The sequence below is a fragment of the Acanthopagrus latus genome, chromosome 5, assembly GCF_904848185.1.
Source record: "Acanthopagrus latus isolate v.2019 chromosome 5, fAcaLat1.1, whole genome shotgun sequence".
Lineage (NCBI taxonomy): Eukaryota > Metazoa > Chordata > Actinopteri > Spariformes > Sparidae > Acanthopagrus > Acanthopagrus latus.
The window spans coordinates 6,377,694-6,405,119 of NC_051043.1; the positions used below are offsets into that span (position 1 = coordinate 6,377,694).

Below are 27,426 nucleotides of genomic sequence, written 5' to 3' on the forward strand. Positions count from 1 at the left end.
GTTCACTTTCATGAAGGCACCCACCCTCGATGAGTCGACACAGTCCAACTTATTTTCACATATATCAAAATTTTGTTTTTGGAAAAGCAGCTGAGCTCGGTGATATACTAAACTGTGGAGACACGGTGCCAACTGTGTTAAAGTAGAACATAGCATTGAAGAAGACCATTATTTGGGATTTGATGCCACATTCAATCTGTAAAATAACTATTAGTTAAAGTTATCAAGTTATTGTTGTGGAGTAAAAGTACAGAATGTTGTGGAGTGTAAACAAACTTAGTTGCGTTCTATCACTGGTCATACCTAAATAGAAAATTAATTATTCTTCTTTCTCATTGATAGGGGTAATTATTTTGAGGGCAATTGGCCATAACTTTTCAATGAAAAAGATGGTTTTAGCCAAGAATTAAAAGATAAAACTGATATTTTTTTGTTCTCTCCTTATAGAATCTATTAGTAATATAGAATATGAATTTATATAATTAATAGATAGGATGAATAAACCCAGAAACCTTGTTTCTGTTCTTGGGAAGCCACTTGATTGTAGCATGTGGAATAAGAACCACCTGTAGGGGGAGCTCCTCGTGCTCTTTGTGCCGGGTCGAACCTTTGACACCGGAAACGGAAACCAGCAGCAGCGGCTTGTTATGCGCTCGTGTTAGCGCTGCTTTGTAACGTATGGGGGACGCACTTTCTTCTATGAAACTCGGGCTTTTGGAAAACAATCTCATGCTACTAAATTAAACACCGTGCGGATGTTCCCGTCGTCTCCATAAAAAGGCAGGGTGAAGTCAACTCTGTGGATGTTTCGAGTCAGCTGGCTGGTTCACATACAGTATAAGTAAAGTAAAAGCTATAAGATAAAACTCGCACCATGGCGGATGTTACTGCCCGTAGCCTGCAGTACGAGTACAAAGCGGTGAGTATAATTGTGGAACAACCTGGGAATATTTACACAGAGAAAGTTGTAACTATTTTGTAGCGTTTAATACGCCATTACATTACCAATAGTATTTGCTAGTTCAATGTTTTTATGATACTACGTGTTTTGCTAGCCCCTCGGCTAACTAGCTAGCGTTAGCAGTTAGCCTAGCTGCAGCTTTGCAGGCTGTTCTTGACTGACCTCCTCGTCTTTTCATTGAATTCCTAGAACTCAAACTTGGTGTTACAAGCTGATCGCTCTCTGATCGACCGCACACGGAGAGATGAACCCACCGGAGAGGTGTTGTCCCTGGTGGGGAAGCTGGATGGGACCAAGATGGGTGACAAGGCTCAGAGGACCAAACCTCAGAAGCTGGAAGAGAGACGAGACAAGTCAGTAATATCAACAACACAGTTTACCATCTTTGTTACTATCAGTGTTGATACAAGCTTTTTTATCCACCCACAGTGAACTAGGGATTGACTCGTTTGATTTTTTTTAGGGCAGATCCAGCCTATATGTTTTTTTTAAGCAGACTGGTAGTCAACATTTTGAACTGACCAGGCACAGAAACACAGATTATCATAAAATATGAATATCAACCAGGCTGATATTTGTTCTATCCGTATAGTGATTATTTAACCTTTTTGAGTTTTTCACATTACCAAAGCTTGTTATTAAAACTGTGAGTTAAAACATTCTTACCCAATTTGTTGTGCTTTAAGTTTTAGACATTGCAGTTTGTTGTTTTAAATCAAATCCAGAGGATGAACATTAAAGATCCAGTCTGTGATGATGTAGATTTTTGAGTCTCATTCTAAACACCAAATAACCGATGCTGTGGGATGGCGGTCGACACAGCCTGCAATCTCAAAGCATCAGTGTGTGACGAGCTGGCCGTGAGACTCAAAATCATCTTTTCTTACAAATACTTTGGGTAAATTAAAACATCAAAGTAAGATAATGCAATCCAAAAGTTAAGTGTATCTACATGACTGACATAAGCCAACTGATATCAAACACCTACACAATAGAAATTCCCCACTAAATTCTGAATATGTTAAACACAAGGTTTTTCAAAACAGTATTCAGTTTCCTTTGCATTACATCTCACTAGTAAGATAACTTTGCAAAAACTCTGCCATGTGCTTTATATTTTGTACTGAAATTAATGGCTGTCTGATATGAAGGTAAAGGAGAAAAAATCAGTTGTTCTCTTTGATAAATACTTTTGCCCTGAAAAGGCAATAATCTTTCTTGTGAGATCCTTTCAATGCATTTTATTTTGTTTACGAAGTAAAGAAACACTCCCCTTATTCCTTTTTTCTCCACTTGTTCTGTGTATACAGGAGGCGAAAAAGAGACGAGGACAGACACGACATCAACAAAATGAAGGGCTTTACCCTTCTGTCTGAAGGTATTGATGAAATGGTGGGCATTGTGTACAAGCCTAAAACCAAAGAAACCAGAGAGACCTATGAAGTGTTGCTCAGCTTCATCCACGCTGCTCTGGGAGATCAGGTGAGAAAACCTTAAAACATTTATCAAATTTAAACTATCACCTTACGGTTTTCATCACTGACCTCCACCTGGTTATCGTATCTTTTTGCAGCCGCGTGATATTCTGTGTGGAGCAGCTGATGAGGTTTTAGCAGTACTAAAGAATGATAAAATGAGAGATAAAGAAAGGCGACGTGAAGTCGAGCAGCTTCTTGGACCCGCTGATGACACGCGCTACCATGTGTTGGTTAATTTGGGCAAGAAGATCAGCGACTATGGAGGAGACAAAGACTTACAGAATATGGGTTAGTACACCAGAAGTACAGTAAGGAATAACTCACTTTTTGCATGATGTGCATGTCAGTTTTCTGTGGAAATATTATTTTGATAGCAGACTTATCTTTTTTGTTTTCTTTCACAGATGACAACATTGATGAAACCTATGGTGTGAATGTCCAGTTTGAATCTGATGAGGAGGTGAGGGTTTTTTGCTGATACCTTAAATGTGCAATTCCTAAGTGATCCCTGATTTGTTCCTTCAAGTTATTGTTCTAATATATGACTTTGCTTATATTATTTTTCCTTGTTATTAAGGAGGGGGATGAAGACCAGTTTGGAGAGGTACGAGATGAACACTCAGATGAAGACAGCGAAGGAGAGGAGGCAGGTGTGGGCTGCGCTCTTTCTGCCAATGTAAGTGAAACAACTGCATCAATATTTGCATTGAAATGAAATGATGATTGTGAATATGATTGTACACTAGACAAAGAGTTCATCAATTACTCTTCGTTTAGCTTGGTGCCACTGGTGACGTGATGACTGTGAAGAAAAAAGATCTACATCCTCGAGACATTGACGCCTTCTGGCTCCAGCGTCAGCTCAGCCGTTTCTATGATGATGCCATTGTCTCCCAAAAGAAAGCAGATGAAGTCTTAGAAATCCTTAAGGTATGTCTGAGGTCTTGTCTCTAGTGTTTACGTGTGTTTTTCCAGAAAATCTCATCCATTGTCTATCCGTATTCCACAGACTGCCAGTGATGACAGAGAATGTGAGAACCAGCTGGTGTTGCTGCTCGGCTTCAACACTTTTGATTTCATCAAAATTCTCCGTCAGCACCGTCGCATGAGTAAGTTAGTGGTTGAGAAAGATGAAATGTAAGATAATTTTATCTTGTGTCTTTTGAAGTTTTTAATCACTTTCTGTCTTCTGACGTACAGTTCAGTATTGTACAATGCTTGCAAGTGCTCAGAGTGAGGCAGAAAAGGAGCGGATCATAGGAAAGATGGAGTCAGATCAGGAACTGTCAAAGATTCTTTACCAGCTGCAAGAGACGGAGAAGGAGGATATTATTCGGGTGAGACCTCATGCTCATAAAACTTTTAAAGAAATTGAATAAAAGGATTTTTTGTTAACTCATTTATTCATGTGTCGTTGTGTTCTTAGGAGGAGCGTTCTCGAAGGGAGAGGGTGAGGAAGTCTCGTGTTGATGACTTGGAGGCAATGGACATCGAACATGGAGAGGTAAATGATGTCAATAATGTATGATGTGCAATTCATTTGTATTATTATTATTATTATTATTATTATTATTATTATTAACATTATTCCATCTTCTTATCCTACAGTCAATGGCCCCTCGACAGGTCCTGGACCTCGATGACCTGACCTTCACCCAGGGGAGCCATTTCATGGCCAACAAGCGTTGCCAACTGCCAGACGGCTCATTTCGTAAACAGCGCAAAGGTTATGAAGAAGTCCATGTGCCTGCACTTAAACCTAAGCCCTTTGCAGATGATGAGGTTTGTTGGTCATGTGTCTCATTTTGTAGAACATGTTAACACTTAAGCAACTAATGCTAAATGATAAGCAATGCATTAGTGTGTTCATGTCTTACATTCAACATATTATTTTGATATCAGGTGCTTGTTGCCATTGAGAAGTTGCCTAAGTATGCACAGGCTGGATTTGAAGGGTTCAAAACGTTGAACCGAATCCAGAGCAAGTTATTCAAGACCACCATGGAGACAGATGAGAACCTGCTCGTGTGTGCACCCACGGTAAGCAATCTTTGTTAAAGCCATGCGCATTGTGAATGGTTTTCCCAAGTTTATTTTCTCTTGTAATTTTGTTATTCTTTGTGCACACAGGGAGCTGGTAAGACCAATGTTGCTTTGATGGCAATGTTGAGAGAAATAGGAAAGCACATAAACCTGGATGGAACCATCAATGTGGACGACTTCAAAATCATTTACATTGCTCCCATGCGCTCACTCGTACAGGAGATGGTGGGAAGCTTTAGTAAGGTGAGTCCGACCTCTGTCCTGCAGAGATTTGTAAATATATCAGTTGTTTTAATGTAGATGAATCAATTTATTTCAGTGATTAAGATTTTTTTCTCACCTTTTTTCCAGCGCTTGGCAAGTTACGGCATCACAGTGTCTGAGCTAACAGGAGACCACCAGCTCTGTAAGGAGGAGATCAACGCCACTCAAATCATCGTCTGTACCCCTGAGAAATGGGACATCATCACCCGTAAAGGTGGAGAGCGTACCTACACCCAGCTAGTGCGGCTCATTATCATTGTAAGTGCTGTGGATGTGTTGACAAAGTCATGAAACAGTAGTGTACAATTTTTTGTGTCGATGATTTGACATGAAACTTTCATGATATGTTCTGCAGGATGAAATCCACCTGCTGCACGATGACCGTGGACCCGTGTTGGAGTCTCTGGTGGCGAGGACCATCCGCAATGTGGAGTTGACTCAGGAGGATGTCCGTCTGCTAGGCCTCAGTGCCACATTGCCCAACTATGAGGATGTGGCTACCTGCCTGCGTGTCGATCCTGCCAAGGGACTCTTCTACTTCGACAACAGGTATGGCTGTTTGGAGGATGACCAAAACTTGAACGATCAAGCTTTGTTTGGAGAAGTACACTTTCCATTGCAGTTGCATGTTTTCTTGTTTGCACTCTTTGCATATTCATCTCTGATGACCACATTCCTTTTCTCTGTAGTTTCCGCCCTGTCCCCCTGGAGCAGACATATGTTGGCATCACAGAGAAGAAGGCCATCAAGCGTTTTCAGATCATGAATGAGATTGTCTATGAAAAGATCATGGAGCATGCTGGAAAGAACCAGGTGAGACCTGTTTGTCCAACTCCTTTTCAGCTTCCTAACTCCTATGAAGAAGAAACTTGGATATACTATTTTTACATCCAATTTAGTGTGATTGCAATTGTCTTTCTGTTTTTTCTGTTATGTCATTAAACATGTTATGTTAAACATCATGAATAACAGACTAACAGGGAACGGTAGAGAGCAACATGGAGGTCAGTTACAATGTTACAATGGTGATTTTTTTATCTTTTACTTCAGTATCTCTTTCAAACTGATCAGCTCAGCCTAGGTCATGGCATTGTGCCAGAAAAGGGGTGCAAATTAGCGTCACCCTGGTTTCATATTTCCTACTAAATCAGAGCTGGAGTTACGAATGCCCTTGACTACTATAGAGTAATTTGCCCTGAGAATGAAGACAAAAGCCATATGTTAGTGGCTGTTGGTGTCCAGTATGAAATGGGTTCTAAGTACAATCCTGTAGATGCACATTCTGTTGCGCTACACTACCTCCCAACTTGGAACTCATCAGCTCAGATTTGAGACTTTCCTGACTTTGATTTGTCTCCACCAGGTGCTTGTATTTGTCCACTCCAGGAAAGAGACTGGAAAGACTGCCAGGGCCATCAGGGACATGTGTCTGGAGAAGGACACACTGGGTCTGTTCCTCAGAGAGGGTTCAGCATCCACAGAAGTTTTGAGAACTGAGGCAGAGCAGTGCAAGGTGAGAAAAGTGCAGAAAAATCAGATAAATAATGGAATTCGAAGAGCCATCTTTTCTCAATCAGAAGCGTGTCAAACTTACCCTTGAACTTTCTTATCTAGAACCTTGAGCTGAAAGATTTGCTGCCTTATGGCTTCGCAATCCATCATGCCGGTATGACCAGAGTGGACCGTACGCTGGTGGAGGATCTGTTTGCTGATCGGCACATCCAGGTTCTGGTGTCCACAGCTACTCTGGCTTGGGGTGTCAATCTGCCGGCACACACTGTCATCATCAAAGGTACTCAGGTGTACAGCCCAGAGAAAGGAAGGTGGACTGAACTCGGAGCCCTTGACATTTTACAGGTCAGTCTAAGTGGATACTAGCGAATAGTGCATAATACCTTTTTTTAACAGTAATAACTCAATGGTTTATGTCTAATACAGATGCTTGGTCGAGCCGGTCGTCCTCAGTACGACACCAAAGGAGAGGGAATCCTGATCACATCCCACGGAGAGCTGCAGTACTATTTGTCCCTGCTCAATCAGCAGCTGCCCATTGAGAGTCAGATGGTGGGCAAGCTGCCTGATATGCTCAATGCTGAGATCGTCCTGGGCAACGTACAGACCGCAAAGGTGAGCCGCACTCAAAGACGCAGCTTTATATAAATAAAGAGCTTTTCAAATAATGGGTTTCTGTTATAATTTCTGTAACATGTATTCGTTGTTTCAGGACGCTGTGAACTGGCTCGGCTACACCTACCTGTATGTGCGCATGCTCCGCAACCCCACACTGTATGGAGTCTCCCATGATGACCGGAGTTCAGACCCCCTGCTAGAGAGACGCAGGATGGATCTGGTGCACACTGCAGCCAGTGTCCTGGACAAGAACAGCCTCGTCAAATATGACAAGAGGACCGGCAGCTTCCAGGTATGAACATTTATCATCTTGTATCTTTTTTATGCATTTCGTGTTAGATTGGTGATGACTTTGACTTCAGGCTATTAATAATAGACTTTTTGCCCTTTTACCTGAAGGTCACAGACCTGGGACGTATCGCCAGTCACTTCTACATCACTCATGACTCAGTTCAAACCTACAACCAGCTGCTGAAGCCCACTCTCAGTGAGATTGAGCTATTCAGAGTCTTTTCTCTGTCCTCAGAGTTCAGGAACATCACAGTGAGAGAGGTATGGTTGCTGTCCGAACACTCATGCATGTTTACTTGTAACCCCCAACAAAACTCAATTTAACATGCTGAATTTAATTTATGTCTTTTAGGAAGAGAAGCTGGAGCTGCAGAAGCTGCTGGAGAGAGTTCCTATACCTGTGAAGGAAAGCATTGAGGAGCCCAGTGCTAAGGTAAGATTTATAACCTGTTCATTCCTAGTTTTTATGATGGCCATAGTTTGTTGGTTCTGTTATTCTGGTGTGCACATAAAGTGTCACTAATCACTCATTCATTCAGTCTTAATAAAAACATCTACTTTGTGTCTTACCCTTTCAGATCAATGTGCTGCTCCAGGCGTACATCTCTCAACTCAAACTGGAAGGCTTTGCTCTCATGGCTGACATGGTGTACGTTACACAGGTAAGAAAGAACCAAATTTCTCAGGTTTTCACACATTTTCCAGTCTTACCCTTTTCTACAATGGCTTGAGTTTTACTGACTATTATAGATTTTACAGACTTGTTTCTACACTGTGATAAAATGTTCATGAGAAATATATTTGTATAGCACTTTTCTAAACAAAGTTGCAAAGTACCACATTGGAAAATAACAATTTTTAATTATTTTTATTAAGAAAAATGTGTTTGTTCATGCAGGATGTTTGTTCTCCTTCTTCTAAAACTTGTTTGTCAAACAAAATGTTGTTTTATCATTGTATTCTAATCAAAATGCTCCAAAATGTATTTGTGTATGAGAATCGCTCAAATTCTCTTCAGTGGGAGAATGGTATATCTTAAACAACCTCCATTACCCCTGATCTGCTCACTACTCTACAGTTTGCAGGTCTAGAGAAAACAAATCCTACAGAAGTCAGGTTTTGTTCTTATTAGTCATGAGATTAATTTGATTTATTTTTGTCTTTCAGAGTGCTGGAAGGTTAATGCGGGCCATCTTTGAGATTGTGCTCAACAGGGGCTGGGCTCAGCTGACAGACAAGACCATGAATCTTTGCAAGATGATTGACAAGAGAATGTAAGTAACTCCTCCCAAAACATGCTGTGTTGTGTTTGCTATGGCAAGCCGCTGATATTCTGTATCCCTATTCTCTAGGTGGCAGTCGATGTCTCCACTGCGACAGTTCAAGAAGCTACCAGAGGAAGTGATTAAGAAGATCGAGAAGAAGAACTTCCCCTTTGAGCGTCTCTATGACCTCAATCACAATGAGATTGGTGGGTTTTCATCCCCCTCATCATGCTTGCTAAACTCTCTAATTTCAGCCTGGAAAGCAATTACATGTTTTATGTTTCATTTCATTTCAGGTGAGCTCATCAGAATGCCAAAAATGGGTAAGACCATCCACAAATATGTCCACCAGTTCCCCAAACTGGACCTGGCTGTTCACCTGCAGCCCATTACCCGCTCCACACTGAAGGTGGAGCTCACCATCACACCTGACTTTCAGTGGGATGACAAGGTCAGTATTTAGAACCATGATGCTCTTCAACAAAACTGTCTCTGTTTCTCAGCCTCCTGATAAAACATTCCTTTTCCCCTTCTTAGATTCATGGATCGTCTGAGGCTTTCTGGATCCTGGTTGAGGATGTGGACAGTGAGGTCATCCTCCACCATGAGTACTTCCTTCTCAAAGCCAAGTATGCCCAGGACGAACACCTTGTGACTTTCTTTGTCCCGGTGTTCGAGCCTCTGCCACCGCAGTACTTCATCCGCGTGGTCTCCGACAGATGGCTCTGTAAGTAACTGTATTGAAACTTTTTTTATGACAAGACATTTATGTTTAGTATTTCAACTAACTGCTTTATTCCTTCTGTTTTTTTCAGCCTGTGAGACTCAGCTCCCGGTGTCCTTCCGTCACCTGATCCTACCCGAGAAGTACCCCCCACCCACTGAGCTGCTGGACCTGCAGCCACTGCCTGTCACTGCCCTCAGAAACTCTGCTTTTGAGGCTCTCTACCAGAACAAGTTCCCTTTCTTCAACCCCATTCAGACACAAGGTGCAGAAGAAGATAGAACACACATTATCATTTAATAGAAAGATAGCTTTTTTTGGTTCTTGAGGTGATTGACTCTGAGGATATTTGTCTGTTTTACATTGTTTTCTTGACTTAGTTGCATTTTTTCTGTCCCTCCAGTGTTCAACGCTGTGTACAACAGTGACGATAACGTGTTTGTGGGCGCTCCCACGGGCAGTGGAAAGACCATCTGTGCTGAGTTTGCTATTCTGAGGATGCTGCTGCACAACGTTGAAGGTCGCTGTGTCTACATCACCCCAATGGAAGCTCTGGCTGAACAGGTATAAAGTCATTTGGAAGATGAACGTGTGCCTATGTCAAAACTAGCCTTGCTCAGCATCTTAAATAATAATGATGTCAATCTTTGTCTCTCAGGTGTTTGTTGACTGGCATCAGAAGTTCCAGGACATCCTGAACAAAAAAGTGGTGCTGCTGACAGGAGAAACTAGCACAGATCTGAAGCTCTTGGGAAAAGGTGACATTATCGTCAGCACCCCCGACAAATGGGACATCCTGTCTCGTCGCTGGAAACAGAGGAAGAATGTCCAGAACGTCAGCCTTTTCGTCGTGGACGAGGCACACCTCATTGGAGGAGAAAATGGAGTAAGCACACTGAAACTGCTTTGTGCCACATTTCACTGATGTCATGTTATAGCCATTCTTAGACTGTGAACCTTTGTTAATGTTCTTTTCTTTCTTTTTGTTAGCCTGTGTTAGAGGTCATCTGCTCCAGGATGAGGTATATCTCCTCTCAGATAGAGCGACCCATTCGCATTGTGGCCCTCAGCTCATCTTTGTCCAACGCCAAAGACGTGGCCCACTGGCTCGGCTGCAGCACCACTGCCACATTCAACTTCCACCCCAACGTCCGACCTGTGCCTCTGGAGCTGCACATCCAGGTCTGGGAACACTCTGCCAGTCAACAATGTTTAAAACTGCTGATGTGTTGTGTACGTGAACATGACAATATTAATTCTTGTTAACTCTGTTTAGGGCTTCAATGTGAGTCACACTCAGACTCGCCTGCTGTCCATGGCTAAACCAGTGTATCACGCCATCATGAAGCACTCTCCCTCTAAGCCGGCCGTGGTGTTCGTCCCGTCCCGCAGACAGACTCGTCTCACAGCCATCGACATCCTCACATTCTGTGCTGCTGATGTGGTTCCTCAGAGGTCAGTCACTACAGTGAGATAACAGCTGTAAATCACTTAATAGAATGATATTGCTGATGTTGCCATTATATTTTTACACTGTGGCCTAATGTTTGTCTCTCTGTAGGTTCTTGCATTGCACTGAGAAAGACCTTGCTCCATTCCTGGACAAAATAAATGACTCAACTCTCAAAGAGACTCTGGCCAACGGCGTCGGCTACCTGCACGAGGGTTTGTCTGCAACTGAACGTAAAATAGTGGAGCAGCTCTTCAACTCGGGTACAACTCGCTCCTGCTCTGCTCTTCCAGCTTGGTGTGTGATCAACTACAGTAGAATTATAATAATTCTTGGCGTCCTCCCCTTTGACAGGTGCTGTTCAGGTGGTGGTGTCCTCTCGTTCACTCTGCTGGGGCATCAACATCTCTGCACATCTCGTCATTGTCATGGACACCCAGTACTACAACGGCAAAATCCATGCGTAAGGCTTCCAGTAGTTTAATGCTCTTATTGAAGGAGAATTTTAGCGTTTCTAAAACGTTCAAAGCTTTATCTTTCCATATTTTGTTGTGTAAATAACTAATAAGTGGAAAAGGTTTTGGAGTTGGTCGATTGCCTCAGATTGCAGCTGCAACACAGGCTGTAAACTCACCACTCATATGTACAGATTGTTCTGCTAAGTGTCTGACAACATTACGGAAATTACCCCTATTCCTGTTATGTTCTTTCCACTGTTCTTAGTATCACTTACTCTGGTTTTGTCCCAATAACCCTTAATTCATCGTGTTAGATAAAGAATATTTAGAGTCTACGCATTTCCCTCCACTGCTGTTCTGAATTTACACCTCTCTCTTGCTCCTCTCCCAATATTTTCAGATCTAACACAGTGAATTAAGGGTTTACCTTAACCAAACTGCTAGTGAATGTTGAAAAAATGGAAACATGAACCAAGCTGGTTTTAGTGAGCAACATAGCTGCCATTTCTGGTTAAACAAAAAGGATTTTATACAATGTACTGTTTAAAACAGGGTCTATGACTAAGATTTTTTTCCATAATCTTGTCAGATTAAGGCTCAGGTTTTAAAAATACCGTAAATTCTCTTAAAGGTCTGTACTGCGAATAATATGTATTTTGTTGTGTTGTTGACATTCTGCTCCTTTTTTCCTCCTTTCTCTCAGATATGTGGACTATCCCATATATGACGTCCTCCAGATGGTGGGCAAGGCAAACAGACCCATGCTAGACGATGAGGGACGCTGTGTCATCATGTGTCAGGGCTCAAAGAAGGTAAATACCCCTCTGCTGTTTTGGTGATTTGGACTAAAGCAATTACTGTATAACAGTAAAACTAATCCAAATGGATTTTTTTGTGTTTTTTTTCTTGATAGGACTTCTTTAAGAAGTTCCTGTACGAGCCGCTGCCAGTGGAGTCCCACTTGGACCACTGCCTCCATGACCACTTCAATGCCGAGATCGTCACGAAGACTGTGGAGAACAAGCAGGATGCCGTGGACTACCTGACCTGGACATTCCTCTACCGCCGTATGACCCAGAATCCCAACTACTACAACCTGCAAGGTGAGTTTAATCTGGTATATAGAGTTGTACTTACACTGGATCAGATGATGGAACAACTTATTAACATCAACTTTTATGTTCACTTTGCCAGGCATGTCCCATCGTCACCTGTCAGACCACCTGTCTGAGCTGGTAGAACACACGTTACATGACCTGGAGCAGTCCAAGTGCATCAGCATAGAGGATGAGATGGATGTAGCACCACTCAATTTGGGCATGATTGCCGCCTACTACTACATCAACTACACCACCATAGGTTTGTGCCAATAGAGCTGTCCTGTCGCTGATAATCTGTTACCACTGCCTGTCATAGATTCTTTTGTCTTTATTTGACAAATTTGATGACTTTCACACATGACTTTGTGTTTGTTTGTATTTGGCAGAGTTGTTCAGCATGTCCCTGAATGCTAAGACAAAGATCCGTGGGTTAATTGAGATCATCTCTAATGCTGCCGAGTACAAGAACATTCCCATCAGACATCACGAGGATGCACTCCTCCGACAGGTATCAAACAGCACTGACAGAGATCAAATATAAATCAACATTTGTACGACTGATGATACATCAGCATTTCTCTTTCAAGTCAGTACATGGAGACTAATGATGTCGGAACAACTTTTTACATTTTCTTATTTCAGTTGGCACAGAAAGTGCCGCACAAACTGAACAACCCCAAGTTCAACGATCCCCACGTGAAGACCAACCTATTGCTGCAAGCCCACCTCTCCAGGATGCAGCTGAGTGCTGAGCTGCAGTCAGACACTGAGGATATCCTGAGCAAGGTACAGATTCATGCTGAATTAGACACCAAGACCCCATTTACACCTGTTCCTAAAATGTGATATGCATCCAGAAATGTTATCTGGATATGGTGTATATGCAGGTGTAAATAGAATGTGAGTTGGATTCCTGTGTATAATTGACTCATGTGTTGTGTTTTCAGGCGGTTCGTCTGATCCAGGCCTGTGTTGATGTGCTGTCCAGTAACGGATGGCTGAGTCCTGCACTGGCAGCTATGGAGTTGGCTCAGATGGTCACCCAGGCCATGTGGTCCAAGGACTCGTACCTCAAACAGCTGCCCTTCTTCACTTCTGAGCACATCAAGCGCTGCACAGACAAGGTACAGAAGTGTTTTTGTTCTTTTAAACACGCTTCATGACATCTAGCTTTTGGTTTCAATAGACTGTCTAATCCCAAATCTTTTCATCAGGGAGTGGAGAGCATCTTTGACATCATGGAGATGGAAGACGAAGACAGAACTGCGTTGCTGCAGCTCTCAGACGCCCAGATGGCGGACGTGGCACGCTTCTGTAACCGCTACCCCAACATTGAGCTGTCGTACGAAGTAGCAGAAAAGGACAACATTAAAAGGTATCAACAGCGTCATTACTCACAGCAACATTCGAATTACTACATAAATAATGTTGCAAAAAAGGAAAAACAGCTGCTTGATAAGGAAACTGATGCTTGCTTTCAAGCATTTCTATCCACATTGTTGTTTTTGGTGAATGCTCATGCATCTTTTCATGTTTCTTCACAGTGGCAGTCCAGTTCTGGTTCAGGTTCAGCTGGAGAGAGAGGAGGAAGTGACTGGGCCTGTTATCGCACCTCTCTTCCCCCAGGTAAATATTTCTTTTTTTTCAAGTAGTCAATGGGTCTAAAAGCTCCATTTACTTTGGTTGAAAAAAAATTGCAAATATTTTTTCATGTATATGTCAGGAGTCTCTTGATAATATTTTTAATTGTTACAGAAACGTGAGGAGGGCTGGTGGGTGGTGATCGGGGACCCCAAGTCTAACAGCCTCATATCCATCAAGAGGCTGACTCTCCAGCAGAAAGCAAAGGTCAGTGAGAGCCGCCCACTGCATGTTTTCTGTTACCAAAAGTAGGTTTTCTTTAAACCAAGAGAGGCCTCATTTTTCACATCGCTGATCTTCCTCCTCTGCAGGTGAAGCTGGACTTCGTTGCACCAGCAATGGGTGTTCATAACTACACCCTGTACTTCATGAGTGACGCATATATGGGCTGTGACCAGGAGTACAAGTTCAGCGCGGATGTGAAGGAGGCTGACAGCGAGGGAGACAGTGACTCAGACTAATCAGTGTCCTGCAGTTTGTTTTATATCCAGGGGGATGAGAGGGTGTTTGTTTTTTACTGTAGATATTCAGTCTGATTTATGTTCCTCACTCTGTAAGCGTCTCTTGTGCTCTCTTGTGAAAATAATTCATTTTATTTAGTGTCTCAGTTAAACCACCTGAATGATGTACACCAATCCAGAATTCAAGTATACAGGATGTGTTCAGTTGATGTAATCAGACATGTTTTACAGATACATGTAACCTCTGAACACTTCCTGAGTGACAGTCAGCTTTCAGGTGTGACTGAATTTGATAAACCTTTAAAAATTAAAGAAATACACATTTATCAAGATGGTATGCTCTTATTCCAGATTGGATCTTCCAGTGGTGTTTTTGTTGAATCTTATTCTTGGACTGGTCCAGATGTTTTTAGTATGATGTGCTGTCTGGAATATTTTTTGCAATAAAGAAAAGCCACACAATTGTTTACATATTGTTTGTATATTTATTTCTTTATATAAACATGAAATGTCAGTAAATTCTTCATTGAGCTGTTAAAGGAAAATGTAGACTCAAAGTACAAAATGCGCTGAAGCAACATCACAAGTGACATGTTCATAAACTAATATCAAGCAGGTGAGCTGTAAAAGCGTGCTGAACTGAACATATTACGTGTGATCACCAGTTTCCAGTGTACCTTAACTGTCCAGGTTAAGCGAGAGGCAAGTTAATGGTGATCAGTGTTAGTCCTCTTCTTGGAACTGCCAGATGCTGATGTCTCCGTCATCGCTGCAGGAGGCCAACAGTCCCACCTCCTTCGGATTCCAGGCGACACAGTTGACATCCTGGTTGTGAGCTCTGGTCATCTGTGCAGCCAGTGAAAACACCGGCTGGTCGGGGTCGGCCGTAACGTCCTCCTTAAACACTCGCACTGTGTCATCACCGCAGGCAGTAGCCAGGGCGCCAGTAAGCGGACACCTGAGCAAAGAAATGTTCTCCCATTGATCTCACGAATCAACAAAGAGCAACTGAAATGTCCACCAGTGATGGTGGGTAAAAATATTTTTTAAAATGTTTTTTGACATTTGCTTTTACATACAGTAGGTGACAGTTTACCTTCTGCACCAGTAATAAGGAAGTGTGTTTTAGGGATCAACCAATTGAAGTGTTTCAACACCAATACCGATTATTAGCACTTGAGGAGACTGATAATAGTTATTTAGCACCAATTTACATTAGAATAACCACTGATGGAATCTAACTACGTGCAATTTACTCAAGTACGTTCAAGGAACCTTATTCGAGTACCTCATTTTATGCTGCTTTATACTTCCTCTCCAACTATATTTATTTGATAACTTTACCAATTCCAATAATAATCATTCCCTCCCGTTTTACCATCCAGTGCTAAAGTTAAATTTGATTCTGCCTCCAATATGTAAAAATAAATATTTAACACTCCACAGTGATGCGACAACCTAAAGGGAGGAGCAGACTGGTCCAGTAATTTCAACAAGCCGAGGGAGAGTCTGTTGTACCCAATATATGAAAATTAGAGGATTCTTACCAGGCGATATCATAAACTGTACGTCCGTGGTACCCAGACAGAGTGCAAATACACTTCCAGGACAAATCTCCTGTATAACACAGAGAGCAGAGAAAGGATGAGTTACAATAGTCCACCAGCATCTGTCCACTTATTCACACTCCTTCTACTGAGAAATTTGCATTATAGACTTGGTCAATTCAGTTATCATCAAACTAAACAGCAAGTTTTCCAGATTACCAGAAAGGTGCCATATTGTATTTCATTCAAAGGTGTGACTGATAATAGGAGAGTGTGATCTGGCCAAAGATATCGATCTATTAAATAGCCATGTCATGTGGGGTCAAGGTGAAGTCTGAACAAAGTCTTGAGTCTTTTGCAGAAGATGTGAGAAGAGCGATTCCGCTGTCCTGACACTGTTTGAGAGTTCTTTCCACCACTGAGATGCCAAAACATTCTTTGCATCTTCTCTACTTGTTAATTTTAAAGAGCTCCCTATGATATTTTGTTGATACAGTAGGCTATGATTGGATACAACATTTTGTTAATGAGATGTGCTCTGATTAATGAGTTTAATAATATCAAGACCTCAGCTGTCTACCAGTAACAACTCACCCTGTGCACTTTCATTTGGATACTCTTTCCAAATCTTCACGGTGCGGTCGTCGCTGCAGGAGGCCAGCCTCTGTCCAGCTGCATCAAAAGACAAACTCCACACTGTGGAAGTGTGGCCCTTCAGAGTGGCTCGACACTCCCAGTCGTCATCCTCTTCCTTGTAAATACAAATGTTGTTGTCGTAGCTCGCTGAAGCCAGAAGCTGTAAGAACACATCATTAATAGATAGAAATGATGGTGCAACAAATTGAGAAATCATAACGGTGTACGTGGCACAGAGGGTGACCTACCTCCTGGTTCGGGTGCCACACAACATGTTTGACATCTTGTGTGTGAGAGTTTACAACGGTTACACACTCATACTCGTCTTCTTCATCGACTGTGAGGCACAAAGGGAAACAGATCATTTCCTTAGACAAGCACATGATAATTCAATAAACAAAATATTGATTTTATGCCTCTGAGGTGGTGACACAGTGCAGTTCAACACAAACCTTCCCAGACCCAGACGCTCTTGTCTCGACTACACGTTGCCAGCAGATTCCCTGAAGGCGCCCACGCCACACATTTGACCTCATTTTCATGTCCTTCCAACACAGTCAAACTCTGAAGACAAGAAAAAAAACTCTGAGCAAAATCGATAAAGGTCCAGCACATTTAACGTGAGGATTAAACATTTCTTTTAACCTCAAAATCATCGTTCTTCTTTTTCCAGATGCACGTGGTTGCATCAAAACTGGCAGAGGCCAGATAATTCCCACAGGGGGACCATGCCACTTTCCTCACGGTGCGCTGGTGGCTGTCCTGAAGCACACTCTTACATATCCAGGAGTCACCTAAAAGAAAAGAAGGTCAGGAAGGTTTTCAGCCCCTTTACTGTTTATAATGAGGAAGTCATCCTTTTCATTTCTCTTAACGAACATGGAGGACAATTTTTAAAAAATCACTGAGCAACACTACTTTATGATAATACTGATTTACAGACCTTAGGCATCAATGTTTCTGGTATTCCATTAAGTGGATAAACCAAAAACAGACATTTACATCTGGTTATCTTTTCTGGTGAATTTCCAGACAATTTACTATATTGCTATTAGGTCAACAACAAACAGTTACTGATGAATCAGTAACATTTTCATGGTGAATTGATTAATCGTTTAGTGTATAGAATGTAATAATAATAATAATAATAATAATAATAATAATAATAATAATAATAATAATATAATTTTCCAGAGCTTAAAGTAACGTCTTTACATTTCCTCTTTTGACAGTCAAAAATCGAAAGACTGTTCATTAACTGCTGTAGGTGACAAAGAAAAGCAGTGAATCCTCACATTTAAGAAGCTGACATTTTTGTTATAAAGTTACTGAAATTAAGAATAGTCAGTGAGTACTTTTCTTTCAAACAACTAATCAATACTATTAATTGTTGCAACTCTAATCAAGATATAGCAATCAATCAATTTACCTGTATCTATACTTCAGATGACTGAGGGGTAACTCTCACTTAGAATGACATTGTGTCAAAATAAAGAAAAGGCAAACACACAAACAATAACTAGGAGATATACTGACAGAGAGAAAAGACAGTCCCACAGTTAACTAGTATAAAGCTATTAAAATAATGGTGATCATTTTATTTAGGAAATGTAAATAATTAAAATGAGAAATAACATTCAGTTATAATTTGTATGTTTTTCTAAAGCCCTAAAACTTTGCTATTAGGGCAGATCACTAAATGTATACATTGAAATAAATTGGTGTTGATTAAAATACAATTAGTTAAAAAAAAAATAAGGGAGTTTTGGTTCAAAACTCTAAAATGGCCACAGTTTTAGACACCAAAATTAATCAATAACATATGACTTGATGATAATCCATCTATATAACCTAATCTATGTCTCCTAAGAAATTAGTTCAGATGCCACTCAAAACATTGTTTTGACAGCTCGCATACTGAATATTACAAACCGGAAATCAAAGTGAAAACTATTTAATCTGAACATTTACTCTTTTCACTACTTTTATTAAGCTTGCAAAATGATCTGGGATATGACACATCATTGTTTAAATTTATTTATGCTAATCAGTCATATGAGAGGGAATGCAGGAGACGAATGCTACTTAGTAATGGGTCGTGTAACTGCGAGAAGCAACGACATGAGCGACATGTGTCATGGGTTTCTGTGAGGGTGCAGGAAGTACATCCTGTTAAACTGATCTACTGACTGCTCTACTGTCAGTTACAATGTTATTTGATCATTAGCTAGCTTCATCTGTATAAATCAACTCAGTGTTTTGCACATTAGCGAGCTAGCTGTGAATCAGTTCATTTTGTCACAAGCTCACCTTCTCGTCCCCATATCCGGATGGCCTTGTCGCCCCCGCATGAGGCCAGCAGCGTCCCCGACGGGCTCCAGCTGACGAACCAACACCGGGAGTCCGGGTGTGCACTCAGTTTCTGCACCAGGGACAGAGACTCCTTCATCTCGGAGCTGTTTAGATGCTTCAAAGCTGCTGTCACTCCCGTGTGACTCTGTACTGTCTGTTACCAGCAACGGTTAACTGACACGAGATAAGTCAGTGGACAAACTCCACCAGGCGCCGTAACAACCCACACAAACAGCACCGATACTATCCTAAACCACAGGAATATGTCAGCAGGAATGTAAATTGTATAAAAGGAATGTATGTGCACCAAAGAACAAAGTACAAAAGTTCACAAAAACAACTTCGTCGGAAATGCCGCCATCTTTGATTGGACTCTTCACGCGATGCATTGTGGGTCTGTTGGTTTTTGTTTTTTTGTTTTTTTCCCCATGATAATAACATACAATACGTGGAGCAATGACAGCTATGAAAAATAAAATAACAAATAAATAGGTATTTATGAGGTGTGCCGCACTATTATCCAAGCTAGTGTTGTTGTCGTTTAACTGTCTTTGGAGGAGCCACCAGTAGGTGGCAGTACCGATCAACACTCGCGTTTAGCTGAAGCCTGCTGAAGTCACGAAGAAGAATACTGTTAACAAGGAAGTCGATGTTTTACAGGAAACAGCCGTAAGCTGCCTTTTGTTTTGTTTTGTCTTTGTTTTTCTGACCGAATTTGTGGTCATTTTCATCACTATAGTTAGCTGGGTTAGTTAACAGGCTAGTGTTTATATACTTTGCTTCTATTAAGTTGTTTTTTCCTATGACAGTTGGCGACATTTGGCGTTGACTGTGAGCTAGCGTCAAACGCTAACAACAGAGCTAACAGGCCCGAAGGCCATCGGTTCATTGTCTGCTCGTCAGTCAGATACTTATCCTGTTTATGTCAAGCAGCTAGTTTTAAGGTCAAACGTCGGTTGGAAACATTAGATACTTCCGTGATCAAAGCGCCAGGACCGCTGTCACCCGTTCGTCGCCCAGGTAACGTTAGCTGTACCGGCTAACTTCTTACTTTGGACAATCAGTTGGCTGACCTTACTAACGGATCGTTTAGTGCCGTCACCTACTGTCAACAAAGGGACCACAGACAATAGGGAGAGTGGGTGATCATGTATGCCCCGCCGGGTTCTACTGTCCCTGGAGGTCGCAGGAGGAGAGGGGGCACCTCCCTGCCCAAGCAGCCGGAGCGGAGCCTGGTGTCGGCCCTGCCCGGAGCTCTGTCCATCACTGCTCTGTGTACGGCTCTGGCCGAACCAGCCTGGCTCCGGGTTCATGGAGGCACCTGTCCGAGACAAGAGCTGGGAGTGGCAGATGTCCTGGGGTACATTGACCCCAAGCTTCTGGACGGTGAGGACCAGCACAAAGCTCATTAAATCATACAGCAGAGACTGATCTAGGAGCTCACTTGTAATACTTTGTGATGTCTCTATGTCCTCCAGATTACTGTGTGAATCCACAGACCATCCTGCTGTTGAGGGTGATCGCTGCCTTCTGTTTCCTGGGCATCCTGTGCAGCCTGACTGCTTTCCTCCTGGATGTGTTTGGCCCCAAGCACCCTGCACTTAAGATCACTCGCAGATATGCATTTGCACATATTCTCACAGGTACTAAGTTGTCAGACAACAACAGCGATGTGTTTTGGAGAAGATGATGAAGTCATTTTTTGGGTCCTTAACAGTTTTTTCTTTCTCTCCTCAGTGTTGCAATGTGCCACAGTCATTGGCTTCTGCTACTGGGCCTCGGAGCTAATCTTGTCACTGCAGCAGCAACACAAAAAGTACCACGGCTCTCTCATATACGTCACTTTCGCCATCAGCTTCTACCTGGTGGCAGGGGCCGGTGGAGCCTCCATCCTCGCCACAGCAGCAAATCTCCTGCGCCACTACCCCACTGAGGAGGAGGAGCAGGCCTTAGAGCTGCTCTCGGAGATGGAGGACAGCAGCGAAACTTTTCCTGCTGATTATGACATTGCCAATCAGTTTCAGCCACCGCCTGCCTACACGCCCTAATGCAGCCAGACAGGCTTTGTTAACACACGCTTCTCTCTCTCTCAGCACGGCTATTGGCTTGATGAGCAAAACCCCAATCTTTATCAAATGGATATCTTCGCAAAATACATAATGAACACAGCGTGCGCTGTTAGTGCACAAACTCCTTTACTGACAGTGCTTGGGTGCATGAAAGCTTTCTTTAGTGGTGCCAGGAATTTAGGAGATGGTTCATTCTTTCACCACTGAAGTTGTTAGTGATTTGCATGTAAATGGCTTTTAGGATTTGGTTCTAACATGTGAAGCAAACAAAACTGCAAGGAGTTCTACAAGTGGCTCATCACAAGTCATTGGTGACAGCCACGGCCTGATCAGTGCCAATTATTGAAGCTGGGCTGTCGGCAGATTGTCAGCAGTTGCATTGCTCTTGGTTGGACGTGGATCAAGCTTTGTTAAGCATCATTTTGATGTCATTTTTGATAAGCTTGCCATGTGTATGATTTTATTTGACCGAAAAAAAAATGCATTTATCAAGAATGCAAGAATACACTGAGAAGTTTGTTTTAGACCTTTCTTTTATATAAAAATATCAGATGGACCTTATTATTTATTATTTAGCTGTCTGTGCCGTGTCTTACTTTCTTTCCTTTGTAGACATCTGTCACTGGTTTAGTCTTATTTAATCACATTTGTACATGAAATAACTCAAGGAAATTGAAAAAAATGTGAGGCCGGTCTTTGTGAGTTTTTTCGATCTCGGCGTGTGTTGTGTGTTGACAGCTGGATGCCACGGAGAAATTGAGAAACATTTCCGTATGTTTCACAATAACTGACACTTAACGTAACAGGGAGTCCGCCGCAGAAGCCGGTCATGTCACGTTTCTTGTATTTGATTTAAAAAAAAAAAAAAGAAACCTTATTTGTACTTTGTGATCACCATACGTGACAGTTTGAGTATGTGTTTTCTATGCATGAGTTCTTTTGTGTGCAAATTTTAAACCTTCAGGCAGAAGCTTACGACGAGGACAGGTCACACGAGGTTCCAGCCGAGGTTTAAAATTGTGATTGATGTGGTGACTCTAGTTGATTGTGTATTCTTCTGTTTATTCCGTTTTCTGCATTTCGTTTCTCAGATTGTTGCGATACTTTCATCACCAGTATGTAAATATTGATTGTTTATACATAAAAAAAGTGGTAAGAATAAAATAAATGCCATATTTTGCCTCCTGATCTCTAGTTTCATCTTGGGTTCTTGCAGTCTACAGATACAAGCTGTAGTTTTGATTTAACAATATATTGACTTTGACATTTCAGTCTGACCAGGGTATTTCTGGGTTTACCGTCTAGACGCAACACAGCATTACACTGAGTAAGAGCCTTACAACCTAATAGACTTTAAAGGGCATACTGTATGCCCTGAACTACCTCATGGATATAACATGAGAGGCACTTTCACTAGATGCGATGTTGTTTAAAAGTTCAAACTTTAAGTCAGTTGCTCTTACAAATGACTATGTTTTGAAGGATATTTTGATGTTTTCCTGCAGGTTTATATAGATGTTGTACAAAGAGTTAAATTGTAACTGTCAAGATATTTCGTGGGTTAAAGCACTACATGTTTAGATTACGCTCTAAAGCTGAACTGTCACTCTGTGGCCAAATCATCTGATTAAGTTAATCAGATGAATAAACAGGGTATTATTAGGGAAGGGTGTTCGACGGCAGCATAGGCCACTCCAGGCAAAGGAGCGATGCCTCTTCTCAGAAAATAGAGCTTATGAGGCAACGTCACTTCGTCACACCGGTGTATATATACAGACAGCCAGATCGTTGTTACAACTGAAAGTCTTAACAGGTTCAGGAGCAGGTACACTAAGTTACACCGTCCTCCTAAAAGACTGAGATTGAAGCGAAATCATGCTGGCAACCAGGACTTTGCTGTCAAAACAAACTCTGGCTGTTCTCTCTCGGCAGCCTGCCTGCTTTGTTCACCACGGTGACTATGGCAATTGGGGAAACACCAATATTGCAGTGGTAAGTGTATATCAGTTCAACACGGTACAAGATGAAATCATTGATAAGTTACGAGTGTTTACATTATTGTGATTTTGTGGATGTGTTCCAGGTTTTCTCAGGATGTGGATGGTGGGATGGGACTGATGTCCACGAGGGAGTATAGTGAGTATCACTCCTGTTGAGCTCAGCACAGGTCTTTTTCATTACTGTGAAGAGATAGTAACTTGACACCTCTGTCCTCAGCACCATGTACCACCTGAGCCGCAACGGTGCTCGCTTCCAGATGTTCGCTCCAAATCAGCAGCAAATGCATGTGATGGACCACATGAGAAAGCAGCCGGCCACAGGGGAGAACCGGTAGGCTTGCCTGCAAACACTGATGCATTTTCAGACGCATCCCAGACGGGTCCAGTACTTAACTATTTCATCTTTACACTCCCGACTTGACTAACTCCACATGATAGTATTTATGATTATTTCTGGCCGTTGCATAGGAACATGATGATGGAAGCGGCCCGCTTCAGTCACGGTCAGGGAATGATGCAGATGCAGGACCTGGCCAAGCTGGACGTCAACAGCTTTGATGCCGTCATCTTCCCTGGAGGCCACGGCGTCGTCAAGAATCTGTGAGGGATAATGAAAACTGATGTCATCACTTCAAATGAGAGTAAAATGCGAGTCAATACAAGCTGGCACGGTGTAGATGGAGCACTAATATTATTACACAACTCTCAACTCTGTAGATCCTCTTTTGTGAAGGATGGCAAAGACTGCAAGCTGCATAACGACGTGGAGAGGGTGCTTAAAGAATTCCACCGTTCACGCAAGCCTATTGGGTATGTATCATTCAGGCGCCATTCAGTTATTGTTTTTTGACTGTGCAATCACTCCAAATTCATTTTAAATCCAGACATGAGACAAAATTGCAAAGTGCCGCTGGTTTGTATACACACACACACACACACACACACACACACACACACACACACACACACACACTTTAAATCAGATTACATTAGACTGAATTAGGCTAGAGAAACACACAAGGTTTAAAGCAATCCCTGTAATGGAATTGGGACGCTGGAGCAGCTATAGAAAGGGAGGAAAGTCAGACAATTTATCAGTTGCCAGCGCTTATTCAAAACAAGACTTATCTCATGAGACTTGTCAAAACTTGGTAAAAAATGTCCTCACTCTCCAAGCTGACAAGAAGCAACACGGAGGCAGTCAGAGCAGACAAATCCTGAGGCTTGAAACAGACAGACAGAATGAACGCAACGTACGTTGTATGTAATCTGTTGGAGAATGAACGATCCTACTATTTTGGCACACGTGGGTGATGGGATGAGGAGGGCCAATGGTCAGACAGGCAACAGGGTCAGGTGAGGGGACACCCGGTGGCCTGGTGCAGAATGGCAGGCCAGAGATAACATGAGATGCAGGATTACAGGAATTAATGAGTGGAGTTGGAGGCAGAGGAGGAGGAAGAAGAGGATGAAGCAGCAGTTACTTATTTCCTATTTTCATTGAGCCATTAAAGCTAATTAATTTTTTGAAGTGTAGGAGTCAGTGTCATTATCACTGTGATTTACATGTTGCTGTTGGAGTCAGATACACCCCCCCCCCCCCCCCTTGTTAAGCTGATCATTCTCAAAGCAATCATTTAGCCCCTGGAGGCCGTGACATTTACATACAGCCCCTCGGCAGTACAAACCATGCAGCTGCAGCTCCATGTGTGTCCTCAGATTTCATCAGTCTTGTTTGAATTAGGAGTATAAACAAGGGAAGAGGCAGATTTTACTGATCATGCTTGTAGAGTAAGTTGACTACTGACTTGCTGTAGAAATCAGTGATGGAACGTATCCAAGTACTGCACTTTAATTTTGAGGTACTTGTACTTTACATGTAGATTTACATTATCTGCTACTTTACCCTTCTATCCCACTTCTTTTCACAGGCAAATGTTGCACTTTTACAATGTACTTGACTACATTTATTTGGTAACTTTAGTTACAAGTTGCTTCGTGGATTTCATGCTGCATCAGAGCCAAATTAGCACATTTGTAAATGAATTTACTTCATCAGCAACCGATAATAAATTAAAATGCTGGATACCGGATCTGAGATTTGGCCGGGACATTTTGACACATCACATCACACACACATCACATTACATCAGTGATGGCTGAATTTCATTGAGTTGCATCAGTTCCAGGGTCCTACTATCATGCATGCTGGCACAATCTCAAGACTTACTAGGACATTTGAACATTTATCTTTTCCTATAATAAATCAAAATACCTTATGTAGAGTGCAAGTTGTGGCTGTACCGCAGCATGTGTGATATCTTCAATACATACAAAGTGTAAGCATATTTAAGGGAGTGCGAGCAAGTTGCAGAGAATCGTGTAAAATCAATGTGCAACGTGACTTTATAATAATGACGAAGGTAGAGGTTTGTTTCTTGTCTGTCAACCATCAAATAAAATAACAGGCGGATGACAAAGGCAGCAGTCATGTAACACCCACACAGTACTCAGTAGAGGTCCAATCAGACGCAGTAAGTGAAGACACGTGTGGGTGGAGCACAGTGTGGCTCTGTGGAGGCTTTAAATATCATCAGATATAGTCTTAGATTGCTGCATTTGATGGAGTGCAAAAAGGTTCAGAGCTAATGAAGCTCAGGTTGTCCTCAGTTTCATGTTGTCTGTTTTCACTTATGTCAAGTATCAGTTGGGATCCCACTGCCTTAAAGGATGAGTTCACCCAAAAATTAAGTTAATATCAACTCACCCCATGAAGATGGAAAGTCAGGTGAAGTTTTGTAACGCAAACATTTAAAACCACCAGAAATCCTTATGAATGTAAATGACTCCATACAGCCTGTCTGGTGTAAATCAAAACTTCCCCCACTTCCCCCACCTTTTCATTTTCAGCTTTTATTCAGCTGTTTCTGAAGTCTCAAGGATCCCAGTAAAACTTAACAAGATGGCCAGTGCAGGTTTCTCCACCCACAGCTGTTGAATATTCTTCTACAGTTTTATTTATGGACAAATGGTGATAATAAAGCAGGTGACAATCTGTGATCTGGCTTTACACTCATCTCTTTGTCAGTACCAATAGTGTAATGAGTAAACACTGTCCGGTCAAAGTTTCACACTGCTGTGTCAGCGCCTCATGCTGGGAGAGCTTCCTTTTCAGGCTCTCAATCTCTCCTGTCTGATACTGGTAAGGTAATTATTCTCATACCCTGATCAGTCTCGTCTCTTAATCTTGATTTATAAACACCTCAGCTGACCTCCCGCTGACTGTTTCAGACTGGCCAGCATGGCTCCAGTGCTGGCCTGCCGCGTGCTGCCCAACATCGAGGTGACTATGGGCTACGAGCGGGACGACTCGACCCGCTGGGGGAGCTGGCCTCACACCAACATGGTGCAGGCTGTGAAGAGCATGGGCGCCCGCCACAACGGCCGCGAGCCATATATATCCTTCACTATCTGTGTTAGTAAACCAAATCTGCAAAGATGTATGTTGACTTGGATGCTGGTTTTTGCATTTTTTTCATTTAGTATTCTTTGACATTTTATACACCATGAAAAAATGTATTTTGAAAATAACTACTGAAATAACTCATGCTTGACCTTAACCCTTTCTTTTACGAGGCCTATGTGGACGAGAAGAACAAAGTGGTCAGCACCCCGTCCTTCATGTGGGAAACTGAGTACCACTATCACTACATATTTGATGGTATTGGAAATATGGTCAAACATGTCATGCGCATGTCAACCAAGTAATGTGACGGCTGAAGCCTGGGAGAGAACTAGAGAACGTCTGTGGTTATGTACAACATACATACATCTCTGTAATGTGATGAATTCTTACCTGAAATGACATAAATATTTTAGTGAAAGAGCAAATGGCTTGTCATGTGTAACTGATGGTATTTATTCATATCGGCAAAAATGCGACATGTGTAGCAGGTAAGTTAAATTGACTGTAAGAGCACTATCTACCTTAATCATGAATGGACTCCAAAACAGGTCACTGAAACACATAATCTGCTAACATTGGATGTGCAAATCATGAAATGTTTCTTTGGTGTCATTTAAGCTGGAAATGATGCTCTACGGAAATAGCAATATTTTTTATACCAAGCATTTGTGATCCAGGTTGGGGTCTCATATCGAAAGATCAATATCTAAACCCATTAATTTGGGGTAAACGTGCATTTTATCTTCGGCAGGGAAATCATAGAAAGTAACTGCCACCAGGATCCAGTCTAAATACAATCTATGGTAGATGATGAGAACTACTTGTCCTTCCTCCTGTCACTGTCATATGCAAACTTATGACTCTATAAACCCTGAAGGTGATGCTGAAATAGTTGACATTGATGATGGCTGAAGGCAAACACAGTCATGTGTGGAGCTTGTTCAGCTCTCAGAACAGCAGCGACGCTGTTATGTGATGGAGCTAGAACGGTGACTATGGTAACTATGGCAACTGACATTGAAAACAAAAGCTGAACTAACAGACGAGACGTTCACATTGAAACATTTGAATATGAGAAAGTTATATTGGC

The 27,426-nt window shown here is 42.0% G+C and overlaps 4 protein-coding genes across 4 annotated transcripts; 3 read left to right on the top strand and 1 right to left on the bottom strand.

Moving 5' to 3' along the window:
* The first annotated feature begins 874 nt into the window (after positions 1–874).
* Positions 875–14,735, top strand: snrnp200 (small nuclear ribonucleoprotein 200 (U5)). The gene is made up of 44 exons (XM_037097250.1): positions 875–919; positions 1,151–1,314; positions 2,272–2,443; positions 2,535–2,727; positions 2,844–2,899; positions 3,017–3,115; positions 3,217–3,369; positions 3,449–3,548; positions 3,640–3,776; positions 3,866–3,943; positions 4,048–4,221; positions 4,342–4,479; positions 4,570–4,725; positions 4,834–5,004; positions 5,102–5,295; positions 5,436–5,559; positions 6,110–6,259; positions 6,361–6,603; positions 6,685–6,873; positions 6,971–7,168; positions 7,276–7,428; positions 7,520–7,600; positions 7,746–7,829; positions 8,335–8,441; positions 8,520–8,638; positions 8,729–8,883; positions 8,970–9,159; positions 9,248–9,421; positions 9,560–9,720; positions 9,815–10,042; positions 10,147–10,338; positions 10,433–10,611; positions 10,718–10,869; positions 10,961–11,069; positions 11,768–11,876; positions 11,978–12,167; positions 12,259–12,423; positions 12,551–12,672; positions 12,807–12,950; positions 13,112–13,288; positions 13,379–13,539; positions 13,709–13,790; positions 13,920–14,012; positions 14,117–14,735. The coding sequence occupies exons 1-44, from the start codon at positions 875–877 to the stop codon at positions 14,264–14,266; spliced, it is 6,411 nt and encodes a 2,136-aa protein (XP_036953145.1). The 3' UTR covers positions 14,267–14,735.
* A 2-nt stretch (positions 14,736–14,737) lies between these two features.
* Positions 14,738–19,164, bottom strand: ciao1 (cytosolic iron-sulfur assembly component 1). The gene is made up of 7 exons (XM_037097251.1): positions 18,760–19,164; positions 17,095–17,243; positions 16,902–17,013; positions 16,698–16,786; positions 16,408–16,609; positions 15,814–15,883; positions 14,738–15,224 (listed from the first exon to the last, which is right to left on the bottom strand). The coding sequence occupies exons 1-7, from the start codon at positions 18,896–18,898 to the stop codon at positions 14,990–14,992; spliced, it is 996 nt and encodes a 331-aa protein (XP_036953146.1). The 5' UTR covers positions 18,899–19,164; the 3' UTR covers positions 14,738–14,989.
* Positions 19,165–19,428: 264 nt separating this feature from the next.
* On the top strand, positions 19,429–22,058 carry tmem127 (transmembrane protein 127). The gene is made up of 3 exons (XM_037097253.1): positions 19,429–20,187; positions 20,280–20,444; positions 20,539–22,058. Exons 1-3 carry the CDS (start codon positions 19,950–19,952, stop codon positions 20,847–20,849), a joined length of 714 nt encoding a protein of 237 aa, XP_036953148.1. The 5' UTR covers positions 19,429–19,949; the 3' UTR covers positions 20,850–22,058.
* On the top strand, positions 20,848–26,755 carry es1 (ES1 protein, mitochondrial). The gene is made up of 7 exons (XM_037097252.1): positions 20,848–22,862; positions 22,954–23,006; positions 23,088–23,201; positions 23,339–23,470; positions 23,588–23,680; positions 26,162–26,327; positions 26,504–26,755. Exons 1-7 carry the CDS (start codon positions 22,746–22,748, stop codon positions 26,636–26,638), a joined length of 810 nt encoding a protein of 269 aa, XP_036953147.1. The 5' UTR covers positions 20,848–22,745; the 3' UTR covers positions 26,639–26,755.
* Positions 26,756–27,426: the final 671 nt, after the last annotated feature.